Source organism: Myxine glutinosa, chromosome 1 (assembly GCF_964187855.1).
Source record: "Myxine glutinosa chromosome 1, kmMyxGlut1.1, whole genome shotgun sequence".
NCBI classification, from domain to species: Eukaryota; Metazoa; Chordata; class Myxini; order Myxiniformes; family Myxinidae; genus Myxine; species Myxine glutinosa.
The window spans coordinates 56,604,634-56,626,115 of NC_136261.1; the positions used below are offsets into that span (position 1 = coordinate 56,604,634).

The 21,482-nt window shown below is 48.1% G+C and overlaps 1 protein-coding gene across 3 annotated transcripts in view; it reads right to left on the reverse strand.

Annotated features, from left to right (window-relative positions):
• MED8 (mediator complex subunit 8) overlaps window positions 1–21,482 on the reverse strand; it is a 313,799-nt gene that overhangs the window by 68,633 nt on the left and 223,684 nt on the right. Inside the window, exon 1 of one of the 3 annotated variants that reach the window (XM_068111752.2) lies at window positions 6,128–6,365. The exons of the other annotated variants lie outside the window; for them this stretch is intronic. Within the exon in view, the coding sequence (XP_067967853.1) occupies window positions 6,128–6,211 (84 nt within the window). The 5' untranslated portion in view covers window positions 6,212–6,365. Of the gene's footprint in view, window positions 1–6,127; window positions 6,366–21,482 lie in introns of those variants that run through there. 3 annotated transcript variants of the gene reach the window in all.

A 21,482-nucleotide genomic window follows, 5' to 3' on the forward strand; every position in this document is an offset into this window, starting at 1 on the left:
GTGTGTGACCAAGGCGGTGAGTGGAATGGGTGTACCTGGGTGTGTAAGGAACGGTACGAGGGGCATGGAAACGGCTGGATGTGTGAGCAAGGAACGGGCTGCGGGATGTAAGCATGCAGGTGAAGCATCGACGTTAGACGGGGTAGAGTTTAGAGCGACTTTTAGCCGAAGCAGGCCCTCGGTGCGTGCCGGGCCTCGCTTTGAACGGCCGCGTCCAGGCTCCACTAGGCGGAGCTGGCAGCCTGATAGAAAGGGTCGTCATGGCGACCACCTTTTGTTGAGGCATTCCGGCAGGTCGAGATCGGGACATTGGATGGCTCCACGCCGAGGTGATGCGTGGGATCTCGGCCCGGGTAAGCCCCCGTCCCTGCACCGAGTGCCGGACGCATCCAGCCGCTGGCACAAAACAACCAGCATCCATTGCTTGGCTTTACGAAGCCGGGCTTTGGACAGGGATTGGCGCACCGAGAGGTATTAGTGAGTCGACTGGGTGATGAGGTTAGTGTTTTGGACCCAAAATTAGAGAAAAACAAAATTTGATGATTGGCAAAGGATTGGCAGTAGTGATTGGCAGAGGATGGGCAGTGATTGGCCAAATTTTTGATTTGTTGAAATCTGATGTGCAAAATTGGTAGTGAGAGACCCCCGATGTGGTGGGATGGCAAATCCACCACCCTTCCCATGGGGGGCAAAGGAGCAATAGATTATGGGGTGTATGGCAGTGAAAACTAGCCCGGGTGGGTTAGGATATGGTGTGTAGGGATCTAGCGAAGATGACCTTAGGTAACGTTAAGGTTAGTTAGTGACTGATACCTGTAGTGGGGACGCAGGCAGATTAGTGTGGATTATAATGACGAGGGAGCGCAATAGTTTAAAGGGACGACTGGGAAGCGCAAGTTTCAGAAGGGAGTAGTTAGCTGAGATGATGCTGTGTGTGTGAGGATTGAACAGGTGTGATTGCACAGGTGTGCAACTGGACAGGTGTGTGGAGCAGTGTATGAGTAGTGAGTGTGTGGATCAGCGCGAATGCGCTTGGGGAGAGAAGGGTGCAGGTGGCACCAGGTGTGAGAGCACAGGTGTGCAGGTACAGGTGTGTGGAGAGAGTTGGAGTGAGTGGTACGGAGTGGTGTGCATGGTGCGAAGGTGTGGATGGGGGAAGAGTGGACCCCCTTTCACGAGTACCCGGGGCGGGTAGTGTAAGTATTAGGTAGAGGGTGCAGGTAAATTGTGGTTGGATATTGGCATTTGTGGTGCGGTGGCAGAATGGTGTTGTGGATGGGTGCATTAGTGTTGTGGAAATGGCTGGGCGTGTAGCCTGTTAGTGTGTGTAGTTGGTTGAGCACTCCACCACTGTGAGGATGTCGGCCAGGTGAGGCCGCAGGTGGGCTCTGGGAGCCGGTAGTTGTGAGTGGGTGCCTGAGGATCCCGGGTGTGGATCGGGCAGCCCAGTGCCAGAGAGGGCACGGAGTGGGGAGAGAGCCAGAGGGCCTTCCCCTGGTAGTTAGGTTAGGGTAAGGAGCAGGTAAGCTCGGAGGCAACTGCAGTGGTGGAGGTGTGCAGGTGGGTAGACCCACTGGGAGAGGTACACGCCACAGCCCAGAAATTGTGCGAGGGCACCGGGAGATGAATCGGGGGAGTGAGACCCCAAATTGAAGAGCACCACAGTTTGGCCAATGGGAATTGGTTTTTAGAACCCATAGTGTAAGAGGGCCAATGGTTTGGCCGGAGAAAGACCCCGGGTAGTGTAAAGTTGTTAAAGTCATTTAGGAAATAGTTAGGATTGAAGAACCTGTCGCACCATACGCAGCCACTTACCTGTGGTGATGATGATGACTCCACACCTGTGTTTTCTTTGTTTTGTTGCAGAAATGAGAATTGTTGTGGATTTGTGAGACGCATCGCGACGTGGATGAGACATTGGGGTGATTCCATCTCTCCCTCCTTAGGAGGGACTGATGATGAATTGGTGATGGCAAATTTTGATGTGCAGTTGGAGATGGCAAATTTTGATGAGAGTTGAAAATGGCAAATTTGATTGGTTAGGAGGGAGAGAAGACGAATTTGGTTTATGGGAGGAACGGGGAAGACAGTAGGGATGTTTGTCGATTTGTAAAGTAGATGTTTATGGGTAGTGTTGTGTTTTGTGGATACAGTAAGGGGTAAGGGAGGGGCCATGTAGGTTACCTGGTGGGGGGGGGGGCGTACGATAGGAACGTACCTGTCTCACCTGGTTCCCATGTGCCCCCAGTGTGCATTACCTTATATTGCGTGCACTTTTGCGCCCTTACCACCTTACTCACTTGTTTCTTCTTTTGTCTCCCACCTCCGAGGATCTGGCTTTGGGGTAGAGAGAGAGGAGAGAGAGGTGCTGGCTACGCAGTTGTGGGCCTGCACTTTCGCTGTTGGCTGCCTGGATCGATACACCATATGGACCGCAATGTTTGTGGCCACCCACAATGGACCGCAGTTCGTTTGCGGCCAAGCACCACCCGGGGATGGACCTATGGGTCAACGTGGCACCTATGCCATACAGGTGAACCACTTTTAGTTACCACCAAGTGCACCACAAGAAGAGCAAGAGACACCTGCAGGGTTAGGGGTTGTCGCATTTATTTTTATTCCAATGAACAATGGTGACTGCACCGATTGGTGGTGGGGTGGTGCTTTTGATGCTCGGGAAGGGTGCTCTGCACGTTATTAAAGGCCGTCGGCCACAGAGCACTCGTGGGTTGGTGTATCGATGTTGGCAAGCGCGCTCTCTCTATGCATAACATCTGCATGTGTTCCTCCAAAGACAGGTCCTGGATCGTAGTGTAAATATCAGCGTAGTCTTGTAAATAATGCTCCCTACCGGCTGTATGTTTAGTTTGAGGATTCTTTCCGGATTCGGTTATCCTGTGGGTGTGTTTCTGAGAGGAGAAGGGTGCAACGTCGCAGGGGGACATATTTACTCATTTGTGAATATCTATAAAACTGTCGCACTCAGGGTAGAGTTAATAGTAGAGGGAACTACATTGCGTGCCACACTAAAGTAGGTAAAAATTTATCGGGTCGGGACGCCCCGAGGGTAGAGAAGGGTGCAATGTTGCGAATATGGAATTTGACCTCCATATCCGCTTGTAAATATTCCCCTATCTTCTCCGATACTCCCCAACTCTCCCCTTACCCCATTCCCTAGTCCCATTGTCTGTAAACAACACCCATTAGAGCCGATCTTCCCCTTCATTCCCCCATTAAATGTCGTGCCCAGGTCCCCCGCACCACACGTAGACAATTATAGGACATCTTGCTAGTTATTCTTAATCTATGTCAGTTAAGGACTTGTTTCCATTAATTATGACTCTTCGTTGCACCAGAATGTGATTATATGGCACCTGTTAGGAAGTTTAGGACCTCCCCATACCTCTCCGCATCTCTTCCCCATGAAGAAGCGCCAACTACAACAACAACAACAAAAGAGGGGGGCGGCGCGGTGACGGCATGGGGAGTGGGCGTCCTCCTTCCGGCTCGGTTAGCCACCATTGACCACGCGCTCCACGGGGTTACCACGAAGGGGCTCCCTGTCGGCCCCTCGTCAAGGGCGGAGCCGGTAACCCCCGCACCCAATGAGAAGCCATGGGCCGATGCCATCTGGGGCGGCGCTAACGAGCCGAGGGCGTGTCACTCCCCGCCGGATATACGCGGCCCCGCGCCGGATGTGACGAGAGATGCGCCCCGAGCTTGGAAGGAAAAGACGCCACCCTCCCGAGCGCTGAGCGACCTCCCCAGCTTGAGACCAAAGTCGCGACCCACAAGCGCTGTGATACCTTCACGCATCTCTGGACACCACCGTACGTGATCCTGCCCTGAGCACCGGTGCACCTGGAGCGATCGCTACCCGCTTTCCTGGCCATCAAACCCCGTGTGAGTGAGCCTTGTCCCGCGTTTACCTGTCGTCTGTCCGGGGATAATATAAGTGTGTTTAAGTGCCCACCTTCCTATGTTTCCCTCTTGTCCCTGTAATCTAAACCTTCCGCAATTGTAATAACAACCTTTGAGAACCGAAACCCTGGTGTCGTATTGTGTCATTATAACCCAGCCGGGTGTCTTCTCTTTCCTATTGAGCCAGCGTAGCGCGATTAGTCAACATTCGGCCACAATCGGGTAACTTGTACGGATACGGCGGCCATCCCGCTCGGCCCACCATACCATCAAAGTCGTATCTGTAACAATATATTTATTTTATCACATATATTTATCTTATCACTTGTACTTATATATTTATCTTAATACTTATACCCATAAGGGACACTATAAAATTCCATTTTCCAAAATAAACCTCTTATCATCAAAAGCTCCTAATGCCTTCTTATTCACCTCCTCTGTATATAATTGATGTTTATAACTTCCTATCGTATTCATTTTTCTGAACTCTTCTTTCTTAAAAGTCAAACAATTATAATAATTTTCAAAGTTTATTGTTTCTTTAATAACATTTTTCTTTATTCGTTTTAACTTTTTATCACACTTTTCAATATTATTATCAAGATATTTATATGCATAAGCTTTAGATCTCAATCCTATAAATTCACACATTACCTTACCCCCCAATTCATCCTTAAACTTTCCAATAACCTTTTTATTCTTTGAAGAAAACAACTTATCACCGGCTTGTAATTACTTGTATCATATATATCAATATCATCAATCATATCTGAATAAACATCTTCTATTTCAATTTTCAAAATAAAACTGTCTATCCATATAAAGTAGATTAACATCGTTTTGATATTTCTTCCTTTAGTTATTGTAAAAGTAATCATACATTAATGACTTTGACAAGTCAAGAATTGATGTTCCAATATAAATAGGCTTATCCATTTCAATACTTCCTTTAACCAAATGGATTGCACAAAAGTTCTCTGAAAACACCTCTGCTCTTTGAAAACTGGGTCTATTAATTAATTTTGTTGCTTGTTTCCAAGATGTAGCAAGTCTTATGTTTTGTCTCTTCCTAACATTTTCCATCGTTTTTCCAAATACAGCATTATTCATCAATTTATAAAAGTCCTTCTCAAAATCTGTCTTTGCCTCTGTTCTTCTCTTCGTATTAAAATCAATATACTCCTTCAACCAATGACTTTGGTTAAACTTTAAAACTCTATGAATCTTCTTCACTCGTAACCCTGCTGATAAACATTGTCTCAAGTTCCTTTGGTGTAAAACATAATTTCCTTTATTATATAATGTAGTAAGTAATTTTTCTGTTGATTTACACTTTGGTATTAAATGATTGTTGATAATCGCTTAACCATTCTTTTCTTGGTCTTGCTTTATCAAGAGCATAAGGCAGATTTTTATGTTTCATATGAAGTTCTTCAGGATATTTCTAATCAACCTCAAAATAATATCCAATTTAGCTTTATCCAATTCTTTTTGTGTAGAGATAACGATATCCTGTAAAACCTTTTCATAATCTTTCTCTTTAACCCATTTGAGTTTTCCATAAGGTAAGGCTTGAGACATAGCCCATCCATACAAATTATTAGCATCATAATACATAAAATAGAACTATCTTTTGTGGTATCATAATTAGGAAGTTATTTGTTGTTAGCTTTAGCATATTGTTGCGGGTAAGGGCGCAGGGCACGACCGAGAGGGGGCCGAGATGGTACGACCGAATCCCCACTCCTGACAACAATTTGCTACGGTAAAAGGAGGTTGAGATGGTATGAGGGATGAACCCTCCGATCGAACCCTCGCTTTCCCACACCTTTTGGAATGCCGAGTGGTTTTGCACACAGTGTGGAAAGCGGCCTTATCCCAACAAGAATTATAAACCAGATTCGAGCCTAATTCGGTCTCAGATGGTGTGAGGCCAATTGATGGGAAAGAACGTAATGAGCAGATAGAAGTGAAGAACAAAAATGAACAGCCTTTGGTTCTGAAGGCACAGCGAAAGAACAAAGATACAGCTTACCAGATCTTACCTACAAATAAACCCCGACTGGTACATTCACACTCTGACACACACACACACACCCACACACACACACCCACACACACACACACACACCCACACACACACACACACACACACACACACACACACACACACAGACAAAAGGCACTGGTTAATGGGCCGTACCGATGTCCGGCTGGGGTTCCTTGCTGGTGACCACGTGGTCTGGTGGTTCACAGCCCAAAGCGGAGGAACAGAGCAAGAGGTCATCGACGTGGCGAGGTGAAAATCCAGGCAAAAGAGATCGATAATGCAGAGAAAGAGATCGTGGCGTTCACAGCGAGATCCCAGGTAAAAGTGAATTGTGAGCAGGCGCTTGGTATTGATCGTTCAACAAAGGCCAATCACGTGTCGTGCGAGATACGGAAAGGCAAGAGAACGAGAGCAGGAGGTCGGCACGTGGCGAAAGGGCAGCAGCTTGTGTGTGCCCTCGCTGAAGTCCCGGGTAAAATATAATCCAGGTGTGTCCTCGACGCAGTCCCAAAGGCAAGAGATCGACAATGCCTGTGCATTGGCTATTATCAGGCTTGGTCATGCCCTTCAAAATGTTCAGAGCCTCTCATTGGCTGAGGCTTGCCACATCATGGAGACGGGTTCTCCCGCCCCCTTACTGGTCACTTGGGCCTGTACTTCTGGCCACGCCTCTCGGCACATCTTAATGGCCATGCCTTTAACCAACGAACATCCTGCCTACCCTCAATGCATATTGGTCTTTTCTTTACTACACAATGGGAAAGGTCTAATCTGTACATTCAATAGAAAATAACTAACTAATGCAGGCTACATGTTGTCGTGCAATTTAACTATAGGGAGTTTGCCTTTATGGCACAACTACAACACTACCCCCTTCTCTCACCAAGACTCGACCCGAGTCGTCCACACGGAGCGGCTGGGGTGAGCTGGCATTCATTTAAACATTACTTTTAGTGTGACACATAGATGTGATTCCTCTAACATTTTAAACTCTAATCCCAGTGTGTGCGACATTTTTTAATGATTTTTTATTATTATTTTTATTATTTTTATTAACATTAAAATTTACATTTTTAAACTAAATATGTCCCTCCTAATGCGTTGAGAAACTACCTAACAGATTCACACCCACAACCTTATACTGTTCACGTATTGCCAGAATTTTGAAACTAAACACATAACCGGTGGGCAACATTCTTACATTTTACACTAAAACACCATTTATTTTACAAAAACTATGACCCAGGACCTGGACTTGAGGAATAAAACTTGGAGAACTTGTTGCTGGAGTCATCTTCTGTCTTCTTAACTTGGTAGGCGGCATAACAAAACCGGCTGGCCCTGACCGGCATACAGGCCATCTGAAGATCAGGGCCATCTAAATCTTCATAATTGCACACATGGATCATTTTCTTTATTCATGAGCAGGGCCACTTGAAACGTGGTCCAAATGCGTGGTGCCAGTGCCACCCAACAGGTGGTCCATAAGGTGATGGATGATGGATTGGTGGGCGTGAGTGGCAGCAAAATGCTGCGACGGCAAGTTGTTTTTCGTGATGGTCCTGGATCGGGCAGGAAGAGAAGACGCATACAACGGGTACAAACGCAGACCCTGGTTATGGTCAAAGGAAGGCAATGTATAATGATGCCCCTACTGATAATGCTAAAAAGCAGTCAATAGTTTTACAGTAGCAGTACTCCTTAAGGGTATATTTGGATTTCGTGATAATATGATAAAGTTTTGTATGGTCTTAAAATTCTATTTCAACTACAAAGGAATGATAATGTAAATAGATTGCTTTTTGGGACTGCTAATGTTTTTGGTGATAATAATAAATTTGTTATTAATGATTTGTGTTGGTATATTCATGAATATACTCCTAATCTTAAAACGGAAGAGATGTTAAATAGAAGACTTAACTAAGTCTCCCGCGAATTATTGGAATCTCCCGCGATGAAGCTATCTCTGAGGGCCTTTCACTCACTCACCGCAGGCAGGTAGGTGGTCTTTCTGTCTTCTACCGACTCCTCTCCGGCCTTGCACCCCCAGCTCTCTCTGTGCTCTGTCCCCCAAATATTCCTACAGGTCGCACAAGATCTGCCAGCAACCCTCTGATGGTTAAACTGCCGAAATCTCGGCTCTCCGCTCACCTTCACTCTTTCATTCCTCTTTTCTCCCGCCTCTGGAACAAACTCCCTCACTCCCTTCAATCCCACTCCTCCCTCCAGGTCTTTAAAACAGCTGTTCACCACCATCTCTTATCTTCCCCCATCCAAAACCTTGATCTTTTCTACCCCCGCTAATTCACCCCAGATCCACCTTGTTTGAAATTCCAACTTCTTTCCTGGAAGTCCTGGCAGTGTCCATATGTTTTATACCTCTCCCACTGCCCCCTTCCCACGCCCCCCCCCCCCCCAAAGCCCTCGCCCTCTCTCAGATCTCTCGATGTCTCCATGTCTCTCGGTCCCTGCTCTCAAATGTTGTGTTTGTGTCCTTCCCCCTCTCTCCCCATCTTGTCTACCGCTCCCTATGTTATATGTTTTATGTGTCGGTTTGTCTTTCTGTGTGATTAATGTTCGCTCTTTCACGAGCCTCGATATTGTATACAAAAAAAAAAAAAAAAAAAAAAAAAAAAAAAACTCAAAGAAACCGCTAAATGTATCATGCCTTAAAAGAAGATGTCAACACATTAAACTGGAACGCACTACCTACACTTGGAATTTGGGTGTTCTTCAAGGAAAGCCACGATACCCATGGCTCATTTTTAAGAAACCAGATGGAGATAGTGCTACTGATAAGAATAATGCGCTGAGTGATAATGCTAAGGTGAAACTACTTCGGGTTTCTCTGAATGGTACATTTTACCCGCGAGATAGATTGGAAATTGAATGGGGAAAAAATGATTATGCGGAAGCCTGCAAGTCTTACCAAAAGGTGTGTGAAAACAACGCTAATCAAGAGCCCATTTTGGATATGACTGCAAAAACTTTATACAATCTATGCAATTGACCTGAGTTCTCAAAAGGAAACTATAAAGTCTAATAGAGTGGATACTTCTCTATACATTGAAAGGGGGGAGAGTGAAGAAGTTGATACATATCGTTTGCTTTTAGAAGAAACAGAATTGCAGATTAATACAGATAATGGTGTTATGATTAATATCATATAGATTTTTCTAATAAATAAATGAGTGCTAAAGTATCAACTGATGTATATGTTAATAAAATAAATCTTGATAAACTATCGTCTTGTATTCAAAATCGAAAGCCTTGTATTATTAATGTTAATACAATTCAAAGAAAAGGATCAGTAAGAATTGATGTTTTGCTCACAAGAGAGCAGGTGAAAACACTAAATGATACTGGCTCACTTAAATTTAAAATATCAAAACCTATGTTAAAGAAATATTCAATAATAGAGAAGAGAGGAGGATTTCTCCCATTTCTAATTCCTTTATTTGCTGGTTTAAGTGTGGCGGGAGCATTGACGGGTGGTATTTCAGCAGCGGTAAAAACTGCTAACGAAAGGAAGGCTCAAATACAGGCTCAAAAAGAATTGGAAAGACATAACAAAGAGTTGGAGAAACAAATAGTGGAAGTGGTATAATTGTAGATTTTGCTGAAAAGATTGAAAGCCTACCTGATAAAGCAAGATTGTAAGTTGGAGATATGCTTTCATCTATCACACAGAACCAAGTTCCAACATATTGTTTGTTAATATACTTGATGGTGATGAGTGTTGAAAGAAAATTAAATTATTCCCTAAAACAAAACATAAACAAATATTCGTCTGGTTTCTGTCTGAGTATAATGAAAAATGGGGAGAGTTAATTTTCCCCATTGACTTGGTCGATTGAGGATTTAATATTTGTAGATTGGCAAAAAGAGGGTGAAAAACAGTGATTAATTAAGTTTTTAGCCCATTCCCCGTTGACTCCAATGTTAAATTGGATGTGTTGCAGAACCACCACAACAGCATTTAGCCCCTACTGAGTAAAAAGCTTAGTAAAAAGTGGACACAATTTTTTGAGAGAAAGGGGGGTGTAATTTTATGAGAGAGGGGGTGTGAGTCAATAAGTTTCCTTAATTTCCCCATTGACTCCAATGTTAAATTGGATGTGTCCCAGAATGCCCATTTATCCCCACTGCCATGTCTCATTTTTGTCTATGCAGCGCTTTTGGAGATATAGAGGTGCAAAGTTTTTTTGTTTTTCCAAAATAACGTCTGTACTACGTGACCTATGACGTCATAATTATTAATAAATTATACAGGTTGAGGTGCAACTATGGTGAAAATTCCCTGTCAATCAGAACAACAATTGCAGAGAAAATCATATTTATTCTGTGCAGACAAACAAGCAAACAGACAGACAGCCAGACAAACGGACGGAACGGAATGCAATACCCTCTCTTCTGGCGAGGGTAACAATCGCGTTTCAGGTCAGTTGATTGACCAACAATGAAGTAGAACGACACTTAGTGGAGAGTACACCTCCGCCAGGTTGAACAGTTTACGTTTTGAATCCCACTGATAGACTAGAAATGGATACGGACCTGAACCAAAATCTAATCGGCTTTTTTTTGTCGCCTACCAAACTCATATCTACCAATATTTGTCAAGATCCGTCCACAACTTTTTGGGATATCCTGTTCACAGAGACAGGTGAAAACATAACCTCCACCCACATTAGGTAATTACCCTCACACCTAGTTCGACTTCACGCTGTTGAAACCAAAGCTTTCAGAATCATTGGAATCTCCTGCGATGAAGCTAACTCCGAGGGCCTTTCACTCCACTCACTCACCGCAGGCAGGTTGGTGGTCTTTCTGTCTTCTACCGACTCCTCTCCGGCCTTGCTCCCCAGCTCTCTCTGTGCTCTGTCCCCCAAATATTCCTACCGGTCGCACAAGATCAGCCAGCAACCCTCTTATGGTTAAACTGCCAAAATCTAGGCTCTCTGCTCACCTTCACTCTTTTATTCCCCTTTTTTCACGCCTCTGGAACAAACTCCCCCACTTCCTTCAATCCCACTCCTCCCTCCAGCTCTTTAAAACAGCGGTTCACCACCATCCCCCATCCAAAACCTTGATCTTTTCTACCCCCTCTAATTCACCCCAGACACACTTTTTTGAAATTCCAACTTCTTTCCTGGAAGTCCTTGCAGTGTCCATATGTTTTATACCTCTCCCACCTCCCCCAAAGCCCTCTCCATCCCACAGTTCTCTCGATGTCCCTGCTCTCAAATATTGTGTTTGTGTCCTTCGCCCTCTCTCCCCAACTTGTCTACCGCTCCCCTTATTTTGTGTTTTATGTGTTGGTTTGTGTCGGTTTGACTTTTTGTGTGATTAATGTTAGCTCTTTCACGAGCCTCGATCTTGCATACAAAAAAAAAAACAAATAAAAAAACTGCTCTTGCCTTCCATATGATATATTGTAGGAGTTGCTGGTAACAGGGAGGCGAGACACACGTAGCAGGTTCAAGGCTCGTTTATTCTGACGGACTGAACACCGACTGGAACTCATGCATCATATATCTCAAACCCAACCCTTCTTAAGGGGGTGTGGCTCCAACCACCGGGCACACGCCATGCCTATACCATCCCAAGCCCCACTGGTCCCGTGACCGTGGATTGTGTCCCAATGGATAACCCCCACATGCGCCCCACAGAATTCACGCGCACAGGCAATGTCAATTTTTGGGGGCCTTAACCACCCGGCCGAAACGACTGAGGACCCGAGCAGGGACTGTTAGCGGCTTGGCGGTAGGTGGGCCAACCGGGGGCTTACCTGATGGGGGACGTCCCCGCCATGGGGGTTGAGCCAACCGAGGGGGCTGGTCGAGGTCCAAGTGAGCTGGCTTGAGACGGTCCACCGAAAGGTGGTCCGGTTTTCCGCCAATGTCGACCACAAAGGACTTGTCCCCGGCCTCCAGACCACGGAAAGACCCGTCGTAAGGTGGCCAAAATGGCCCCCGGTGTGCGTCCTGGTGAATGAAGACGTACTCCGCTGCACATAGATCCGGCGGGACATGGGCCCGAGGCAAACCATGTGGGCACTGGTGCAAACATCTTGGCATTCTCCCGGAGAACCGACCGCTGACGGGCAGCGGACCAGGGGCTTGTGGCATCAGGCATGAACTCCCCGGGAACCCGCAGCGGCTGGCCATAGACAAGCTCAGCGGATGAGGACTGGAGGTCTTCCTTAGGGGCTGTCCTGAGGCCCAACATGACCCACGGGAGTCTGTCGGCCCAACTGTCATCCCGGAGGCTGGCCCTGAGAGCAGCTTTCATAGAGCGATGGAACCTCTCACACAAACCATCAGCCTGGGGATGATATGCAGTGGTGCGATGGAGCTTTACCCCAAGCCCCTGGGCCACAGCACCCCAGAGCTCTGAAATGAACTGGGGGCCCCTGTCTGAAGAGATGTCCGAGGGAGCGCCAAAACGGGCAACCCAAGTGCCGATGAACGCTCTGGCCACATCGGTGGATGTTGTAGATGTGAGCGGGATGGCCTCTGGCCACCTGGTGGTCCTATCGATCATCGTGAGGAGGTGGGTGAATCCCCGCGAGGGGGGAGGGGTCCTACTAGGTCCACATGAACATGGTCAAAGCGTCGCTCTGGCAATGGGAATGGCGCCAATGGGGCCTGGGTATGGCGATGCACCCTCGAGCGTTGGCACGCGATGCAGGTGTTGGCCCAGTCGTGCAGGTCCTTCTTGAGCCCGTGCCAAACGAACTTCGCCACCACCAACTTTTGCGACGCCTTCCTGCCTGGGTGAGAAAGACCGTGGATGGCCTCAAACACCGGCTGTCTCCAGCTGGTGGGTACGACAGGGCGAGGCCGTCCCAAAGAGATGTCGCACATTAGCGTGGTGCCCGAGTCCTCGAACGGCACATCAGACAGTAGAAGGCCCGTGACCACCGTCCTGCAGGCCTGGACATTCGGGTCCGAGATCTGATCGGCCGCCATGCGGGCGTAGTCGATGCCAAGGTGAACCGCACCAGCTATGGATCGGGAGATACAATCGGCGACCCTATTGTCCTTCCCAGCAACATGTTGGATGTCCGTCATGAACTCGGAAACGAAGGAGAGCTGGCGTTGTTGACGGGCAGACCACGGCTCCGAGACCTTGGCCATGGCAAAAACCAGGGGCTTGTGGTCCACAAACGCCGTGAACAGGCAGGCTTCCAACAGGTATCGGAAGTGTCGGTCGGCTAGGTAGAGACCTAGGAGCTCACGATCGAAGGTACTGTACTTTCGTTTGTTAGGGCGGAGCTGCCGGCTAAAAAAAGCAAGCGGCTGCCACGCCCCGTTGACCCACTGCTCGTGCACGGCACCAACCGCGTAGTTCGAAGCATCCGTGGTGAGAGCAATCGGTGCATCGCGTGACGGATGTGCCAGCATGGTTGCGCTGGTGAGGGCCAGTTTAGCGTCCGTGAAGGCCTTGGCCATCTCCTCGGTCCAGTCAATGGCGCATTTGGTAGGCTTGCCTTTGAGAGCCTCATAAAGGGGCCGCATCAGCTGGGCTGCCCGGGGCACGAAACGATGGTCAAAGTTCACCATGCCCAAAAACTCTTGCAAGGCCTTGATGGTGAGGGGGCGTGGAAAACCCTTCACAGCCTCCACTTTAGACGGCAGTGGGACGGCCCCCTCCTTCGTGATGCAATGGCCAAGAAAGTCAATTGAGGCCACACCGAACAAGCACTTGGCCGGGTTAATGATCAGGCCGTGCTGACTGAGGCGTTCAAAGAGCACTCGGAGGTGAAGCATGTGCTCCGACTTGGAAGCGCTGGCGATGAGGATATCATCCAGGTAGACGAACAGGAACGGCAAATCCCGCAACACGCTGTCCATCAGGCGCTGGAAAGCCTGGGCCGCGTTCTTGAGCTCAAAAGGCATACGGAGGAATTCGAAAAGCCCGAACGGTGTAATCACCGCTGTCTTAGGAATGTCCTGCGGCCGGACGGGAACCTGGTGGTAACCACGAACGAGGTCCACTTTAGAAAAAAAACTTTACCGGCCAAGCGGGCAGAAAACTCCTGGATGTGCGGGATTGGATAGTGGTCAGGGGTGGTGGCGTCTTTGAGGCGGCGATAATCCCCGCACGGGTGCCAACCGCCACCCGGCTTCGGCGCAATGTGGAGAGGTGAGGCCCATGGGCTGTCGGACCGTCGCACGATGCCAAGGCGCTCCAACGTGTCGAACTCCGCCTTTGCGATAGTGAGTTTCGCCGGGTCGATGCGTCGAGCCCGGGCATAGACAGGCGGGCCGGTGGTCGGAATGTGATGCTCCACTCCATGCTTGACGGCAATGGCTGAAAAGGTGGGCCGTGTAAGGGCCGGGAACTCGGTGAGGAGGCGGGCAAACTCATCAGAGGTCGGGAGCGTGCACGCAAGCCTCGTCGAAGCGGACCCACTCAGCGAGCATGGAAGAGAACTGAATGTCTCCACATTAATGAGCCTCCGATTTTCACATCCACCAGTAGGCCCTTGGCACAGAGGAAATCAGCGCCCAGCAAGGGGGTGGATACCTTTGCCGTAACAAAATCCCATTTAAACCGCTGCCCACCAAAGCACAGTTCCACGGTCCGTTTGCCAAAGGTCTGAATAGCACTGCCGTTGGCGGCTTCCTGGGCGGGGCTGTGCCTCCCGGCCTCCCGGTCCAATGCCGACCTGGGTAGAACGCTCACCTGGGCGCCTGTGTCGCAGAGGAAACGACGTCTGGAGTCGGTGTCCGAAATGAACAACAAACTGCCCGAACGGCCGACGCTCATGGCAGTTAAGGAGCGCCGGCCACCCCGTTTCCAGACTCGCTGAAGCTGCAGGGAGGTCGGCATGACTTGGCCTTGGGCCCAAACCTTGCGTGGAAATAGCACAAGCCTGGGGCCTGGGGTGAGTAATCCTGGGACACCCTGGAGTAAAATAGGCTATATTGTTTTTCCAATTTCAGCTTTGGTCTCCAGAATTTTCAGGTTTGGTCTCCCGCCTGACGTTATTGTCCCAGGTACCGCAAAAACGGCTGCACCGATCGCAACGATTTTTTGTGTGTATTCCTGGAACCCCTGCTGTAAAATTGGCATAATGCAAATCTTCCAATTTCAGGTTTGGTCTCCAGCCTCACGTTATTTTCCAACACCTCTGGATACGCATCTTTTTCTTTCGACCTTACTGGTTGACGTGAAACGCAATCGGTGGATACCTCCAAAAGACCCTGAAGACCAAAAATACCCCAAAGACCCTGAAGACCCAAAATACCCTGAAGACCCCAAAGACCCCAAAGACCCCAAAAACCCTGAAGACCCAAAACACCCAAAAGACCCAAAACACCCCAAAGACCCAAAATACCCTGAAAGGCCCTGGGCTCCAAAATACCCTGAATACCCAAATGGCCCCAAAAGACCCCGAAGATCCAAATGGCCCTGAAGACCCAAAAGACCCCAAAGACACAAAACACCCTGAAGACCCAAAATACCCCGAAGACCCAAAACAACCCGAAGACCAAAAACACCCCGAAGACCCGGAAGACGCCAAAGACCCAAAACACCATGAAGACCCAAAACATCATGAAGACCCAAAACACCATGACGACCCAAAACACCCCAAAGACCCAAAATACCCTTAAAGTCCCAGAGGATCCAAAAGACCCTGAAGACCCACATGGCTTTGAAGACCCAAAAGACCCCGATGCCCTAAAATACCCTGAAGACGCAAAACACCCCGAATACCCAATAGACCCCAAAGACCCAAAAAACACCCCAAAGATCCATAACACCCCGAAGACCCAAAAGACATGGAAGACCCAAATGACCGTGAAGATCCAAAATACCCCAAAGACCCTTAAAGACCCTTTAGACCCCAAAAACCCTTAAATACCCTAAATAACCAAAATGCCCCAAAGACCCTTAAAGACCTGGAGGAACCAAAAGACCCTTAAGACCTAAAATCCCCTAAAGACACCAAAGACCCAAAAGACCCCGAAGACTCCAAAGACCCCAAAGACCCAAAACACCCCAAAGACCCAAAATAACCTTAAAGACCCAGAGGATCAAAAAGACCCTGAAGACCCAAATGTTCCTGAATACCCAAAACACCATGAAGACCCAGAAGACACCGAAATGGTCAAAGATGCCTATCCCTCTGAAACGACGTGTGGTGAGGCGCACGGCGAGTCACACGAGTAGTAACAATATGTGATTGGAATGACGATGTTTGGAATGAAAATGTAGAGATATTCAGTTTTAAAAAATGAGGAAATGTCATGAGGGTTCTACTTTCCAACCATGACATTCACAGATTCGCCATTGACTGGGTATAGAGACATTCAGACTGGGTAGGTTTTTTGCCCAAGTCTGCATTCACGATCCGGTTGTCCATGCCAGATGTTCGACTGAAGATGGCACAGGAATGTGGAATTTATTGGTTCATGGTTTCAGCATTCACTGTTTCTGCATTGTTTGTTTTCAACTTTCCACCAATGTTTCGGCCTCCCATCTCGCTTATACTATATATATATATACATTGTTACGGTTTTTAGAACCTTCACTAGTAAATTTTAGTAAATGCATCCCTTATAAATGTCCCCCTGTAAATATTCCCATTAATTGGCTTGTTAAAGATCGCACCCTAGTTAGTCCATGAACAACACGTAGCGAACCATAGGACCTCTTTGTAGTTATTTCATTATTATGTGTTTCAGTTAAGGATCTGTTCCCAGTAGTTGAATCTGCGTTGCATTAATCAAATAAGAGTAGGCCCCAAAGTTCCCTTCAAAAGCGGTGCGAGTGGTTTTCTACCTCCCCACAAGATGCCATTGCCCATGTGCTCCATCTCGAAGAAGAAGGGGGAGGAGCCGCCAGATCACGGGCGTGGCACGTCGACGCACCACCCGAGGCTGGGCGAGCGAGCCCCCACCAGCCAACCAGGGCAGACGAAAGACCATCGCGGGCATGTCTCCATGAAGCGCGCATTGATTTGCAGAACGCGTAATATAAGCGCGGGCGCGAAGCCTTTTTACGAGTTGGAGAAGTGGGACGAAAAAGGCAGAGAGAGTCAGGTGAGAAGGTGATAAACGAGAATCGGCTTGGGTTGGAGACGGCGCTTGGTGGGGTCTGGCTGTGAGAGACGAAGCTGCGCGGAGCTGCTTCGGAAAGCCCCTACCGTGTGAAACCGAATACGTGGAGCTGCAGTTGGCTGTTCGCTTCCAGCCCGGAGCGTGGACCTGGAGCGGACCTCCTTGCTGTCCCTTCCCCCCGAACCTTCCAGCCCTGCTGTCCCACACGGACCCTTTTCATCCCTTCTTCCAGCCATTCCTGCCTGCAATTCCCTTGTCATGTAAGTCTGTTGTCTGTCCTGTTTGTTGTCTGGGGTATAATATAGGATTGTTTTAAGGTTTGCCCTGTGTATCTGCTTCTTCCTCTTCCTGTACAGTCTCACCTTTCGTTTCTTCTTCATTTCTTGTAGATAGTAAATAAACCTGTGTTCTTCCTTTACACTTTTTGGTTCTTTGGCTTCCTCTCATCCGATCGCTTTAGTCCCTTCTTTCGATTGAGTACCTGTGGCACGATTTGGCCAATGCTCGGAATCGGGTTAGTCAATTGTTAACGACTCGAGCCGCGGATTGCTAAACCGCTTGGCAAATACCATCTTGTCCGTGGTTCGAGCGGTACTTGTCTCCCTGTTTTGCGGAGGGATTAGTAAAGGTATTCGGGAGAACACCTTGACCAATAACCCTGATCAATTCCACCCCGCAAAAGAGCGCTACAAGTACCAGGGCGAGAGACGGCCAGCTTCACAGGCCAAGGGGATTAACCCCCCCTTGCTAAGGGGAGTGCCGTCTCTGAGATCTGTAACAATATATATATATATATATACATTTATATATATATATATATATAGTTACGGATTCGTCACATTCCGCTGTGGTGGTTTTCACTCACTTGACATGTTTCTGATATCATGTATTTTATTTTTATTTTTTTTGTATACAAGATCGAGGCTCGTGAAAGAGCTAACATTAATCACACAAAAAGACAAACCGACACCCAAAACACAAAAAACAAGGGGAGCGGCAGACAAGATGGGGAGAGAGGGGGAAGGACACAAACACAACATTTGAGAGCAGGGACATCGGGAGGACTTGGGGGAGGTGGGAGAGGAATAAAACATATGAACACTGCAAGGACTCTGCGGTGAATTACCGGGGGTAGAAAAGATCAAGGTTTTCGATGGGGGAAGATAAGAGATGGTGGAGAACAGCTGTTTTAAAGACCTGGAGGGAGGAGTGGGATTGAAGGGAGTGGGGGAGTTTGTTCCAGAGGTGGGAGAAAAGGGGACTGAAAGAGTGAAGGTGAGCAGAGAGCCTAGACTTTGGCAGTTTAACCATAAGAGGGTTGCAGGCAGATCTTGTGCGACCTGAAGGAATATTGGGGGGACAGAGCACAGAGAGAGCTGGGGTTGCAAGGCCGGAGAGGAGTCGGTAGAAGACAGAAAGACCACCAACCTGCCTGCGGTGAGTGAGTGAAAGGCCCTCGGAGTTGACTACATCGCAGGAGATTCCAATGATTCTGAAAGCTTTGGTTTCAACAGCGTGAAGCCGAGCAAGGTGTGAGGCAGGAGCACCAGCCCAGAGGGGGGAACAGTATTCCATTGAGCTGTGGATGAAAGCCTTGTATGTGGTGAGGAGCTCAGGTGTGCCAAGGAAGGACTTCGCACGACGGAGGATGCGCAGTCGGTGACTGGCTTTGGAGGCCAGCTTGGAAATGTGGTTTTCCCAAGAAAGATCATGGCAGATAGTGAGACCCAAAAGCTTGAGCGACAGAACTTCTTGGAGAGGATTGTTGAGAAAGTAGATGGGAGGGTTGTCCAGTCGGTCCTTTCGGAGAGACATTGTAAGAGTGTGAGATTTGTCAGGATTGAAAGACATGTTCCACTTGTTTGACCAGTCTGTGATTTTGTCCAGGTCTGCAGAGAGTGAGGAGGCTGCAGACTGCCGATCTGAGGGATGAGGAATGGAGCGGCAGATAGTGGAGTCATCAGCAAAGAGATAGAGAGGATTTTCCAGAGAGTCGGAGAGGTCATTGATGAAGACCAGAAATAGCACAGGGCCCAGAACACTACCTTGGGGAACTCCAGCCAGAACAGGCAGGGAAGATGAGAGAAATCCATTCAGGGCCACACGTTGCCTATGACCAGAGAGGAAATCCGCAAGCCATGAGTGGAGATTTCCCTGAATACCATAGGAGGTGAGTTTGGTGAGCAGAGCTGGGTGCCAGACCGTATCGAAGGCACGTGATATGTCAAGTGAGACAGCTCTGATTTCCTGTTTGGCATTGAGGACCTCCATCCATTGTTGAGACAGCAGAAGCAACATGTCCAGAGTAGAATGACCTGGTCTGAATCCAAATTGATGATCAGAGATCAAGCCATTGGAGAAGAGGAAGGATTTGATATCTGAAGCAATGATGGAATCCATGACTTTGCTGATAATTGGGAGCAGGCTGATTGGTCTGTAGTTGCAAGGATCTGTTTTTGCACCTTTTTTGCATAAAGCGGTAATGTTTGCTGATTTCCAAGATGCTGGCAGATGACCTTGAGCAAAAGAGAGGGTGAAAAGAACAGAGAGAGGGTGAGATAGAGCGGCAGAGCAGGATTTTAGGACCCGAGGGCTGATGCCATCTGGTCCAGTTGCAGAATCAGAGTCGAGGTTTGATAAAAACTTCTCCACCTTGTCAGGAGAGAAGGACACAGAGTCCAGGAGCAGTTGGGTTCGACTGGGAAAGGTGGGAACAGAGAGAGATGGGTTTGGGACACAAGATTTTGAGGCAAACACAGAGTTGAGGCATTCGGCTTTGTCACGTGCGGTGTCAACTGTGTAGCCATTTGAGGTAAGGGAGGGGATGGAGGGGGAACAAACACCAGAAACGGATTTGACCAGACGCCACCAGGATTTGGAGGAAGGAGACAGGTTTGAGAGTTCAATCTTGAGTGTGGAGAGATAGTGCTTCCTGGCACTCCTGAGGGTAGAAACACACTTGTTTCGAGCTTGCTGGAAGGAACTGAGATTGCCTTCAGTTGGATTTGCCTTCCAAGACGCAAAGGCAAGTTGTTTCAGGGCAACTGCCTCACCACAAGATTCAGTGTACCATGGATGGGAGGAAGGGTAAGACAACTGAAGCCGAGATGGGATAAATCTGTGCATGAGAGAGAGCAGTTTGCTTTGGAAGAATTCCCAGGAAGAATTGATGTCAGAGGCATTAGAGATGGGAGACCAGTCCAGTTGATTGATGGCTGCTTGCAGGCCGTGCCAGGCGGCCTGAGTGAAATGCCAGACTCGTCGGCGCTGAGGAGGCTCTCTGAGAATGGCCAGTGAGATGTCCACTTTAACAAGCACATGATCAGAAGAACCGATTGGAGCAGAAGAAGAGCAGCAGACATTTGCAGGGAAGTTAGTCATAACCAAGTCCAGAAGAGAAGATACTCCATTGACTGAGATCCGGGTCGGGAAATTGACAGATTGTGTCAGTCCCAATGAGTCGCAGAAGTCCTTTGCTGAGGTGCCATGGCTGGTGAGAGATGAACCCACACCCAGCCAGCTGGCATGATGACAGTTGAAGTCGCCACATATGAGGAAGAGAGAGTTTGGATGAGTTGATAGAAGTTGGTCCATGTTGTCCGACAGAGAAATGTAAATGGAGTCATCACTGTTTGGAGGACGGTACAGAACACATATGAACAAAAGGTGGGAGCAGAGAGGAAACCGTAGCCAGAGGTACTCCTGTGGGTGGGGTGGAGAGAGGGCAGTGCAGGGAGAGTGAGGAAGAGAGTTTTTGATAAAGAGAGCCACCCCACCACCAGGACGAGGATCAGGTCTATCGTACCGGAGGAGAGAGTAACCAGGAAGAGATATTAAGGAATCAGAGACATCTTGAAGGAGGAAAGTTTCTGTTAAGCAGATCAAGTCTGGATTTTCAGAAGCAACCTGAATGGAGAGATCAATCAGGTTTGAGCGAAGGCCCCGGATGTTTGAGGTCCATACCGTTAGTGAGGAGAGAGGGGGAGCATCGGGTGCAGGACAGGGGAGGGGTAGGGTCAGATGAAGGGTGAGAGGGGGATGTAGGAAGAGCAGTTTATAGTGTGTCAGAGATTACAGAAGAGTTACAAGAAAGGGAAGGATGAGGAGGACGAAAGGTTTGATGGTGATGGAATGAGGCACAGTGAGAGTTTGTTTGAGGGGCGGCAGAGGAAAGTAGAAGGTTGGGGGAGGTGGAGGTATGACATAGGAGGGAGAGGAAGTGGGGAGGAGGCAGCTTTGAGAAGGAGGTGGGAGGAGGGAGAATTTTGGAGGGATGGTTGGGGGGGAGATTTGAAGGGGAGGGGCAAGGGGGGAGTTTAGAAAGTGGATGATTAATGAAAGATGAACATATATAACAAATTGGGTTTGTTGTGATTTTCAAGTTAGCGATTCGTTTAAGAACGATGGAGGAGGGATGGAATGAATGAGAATTTAGA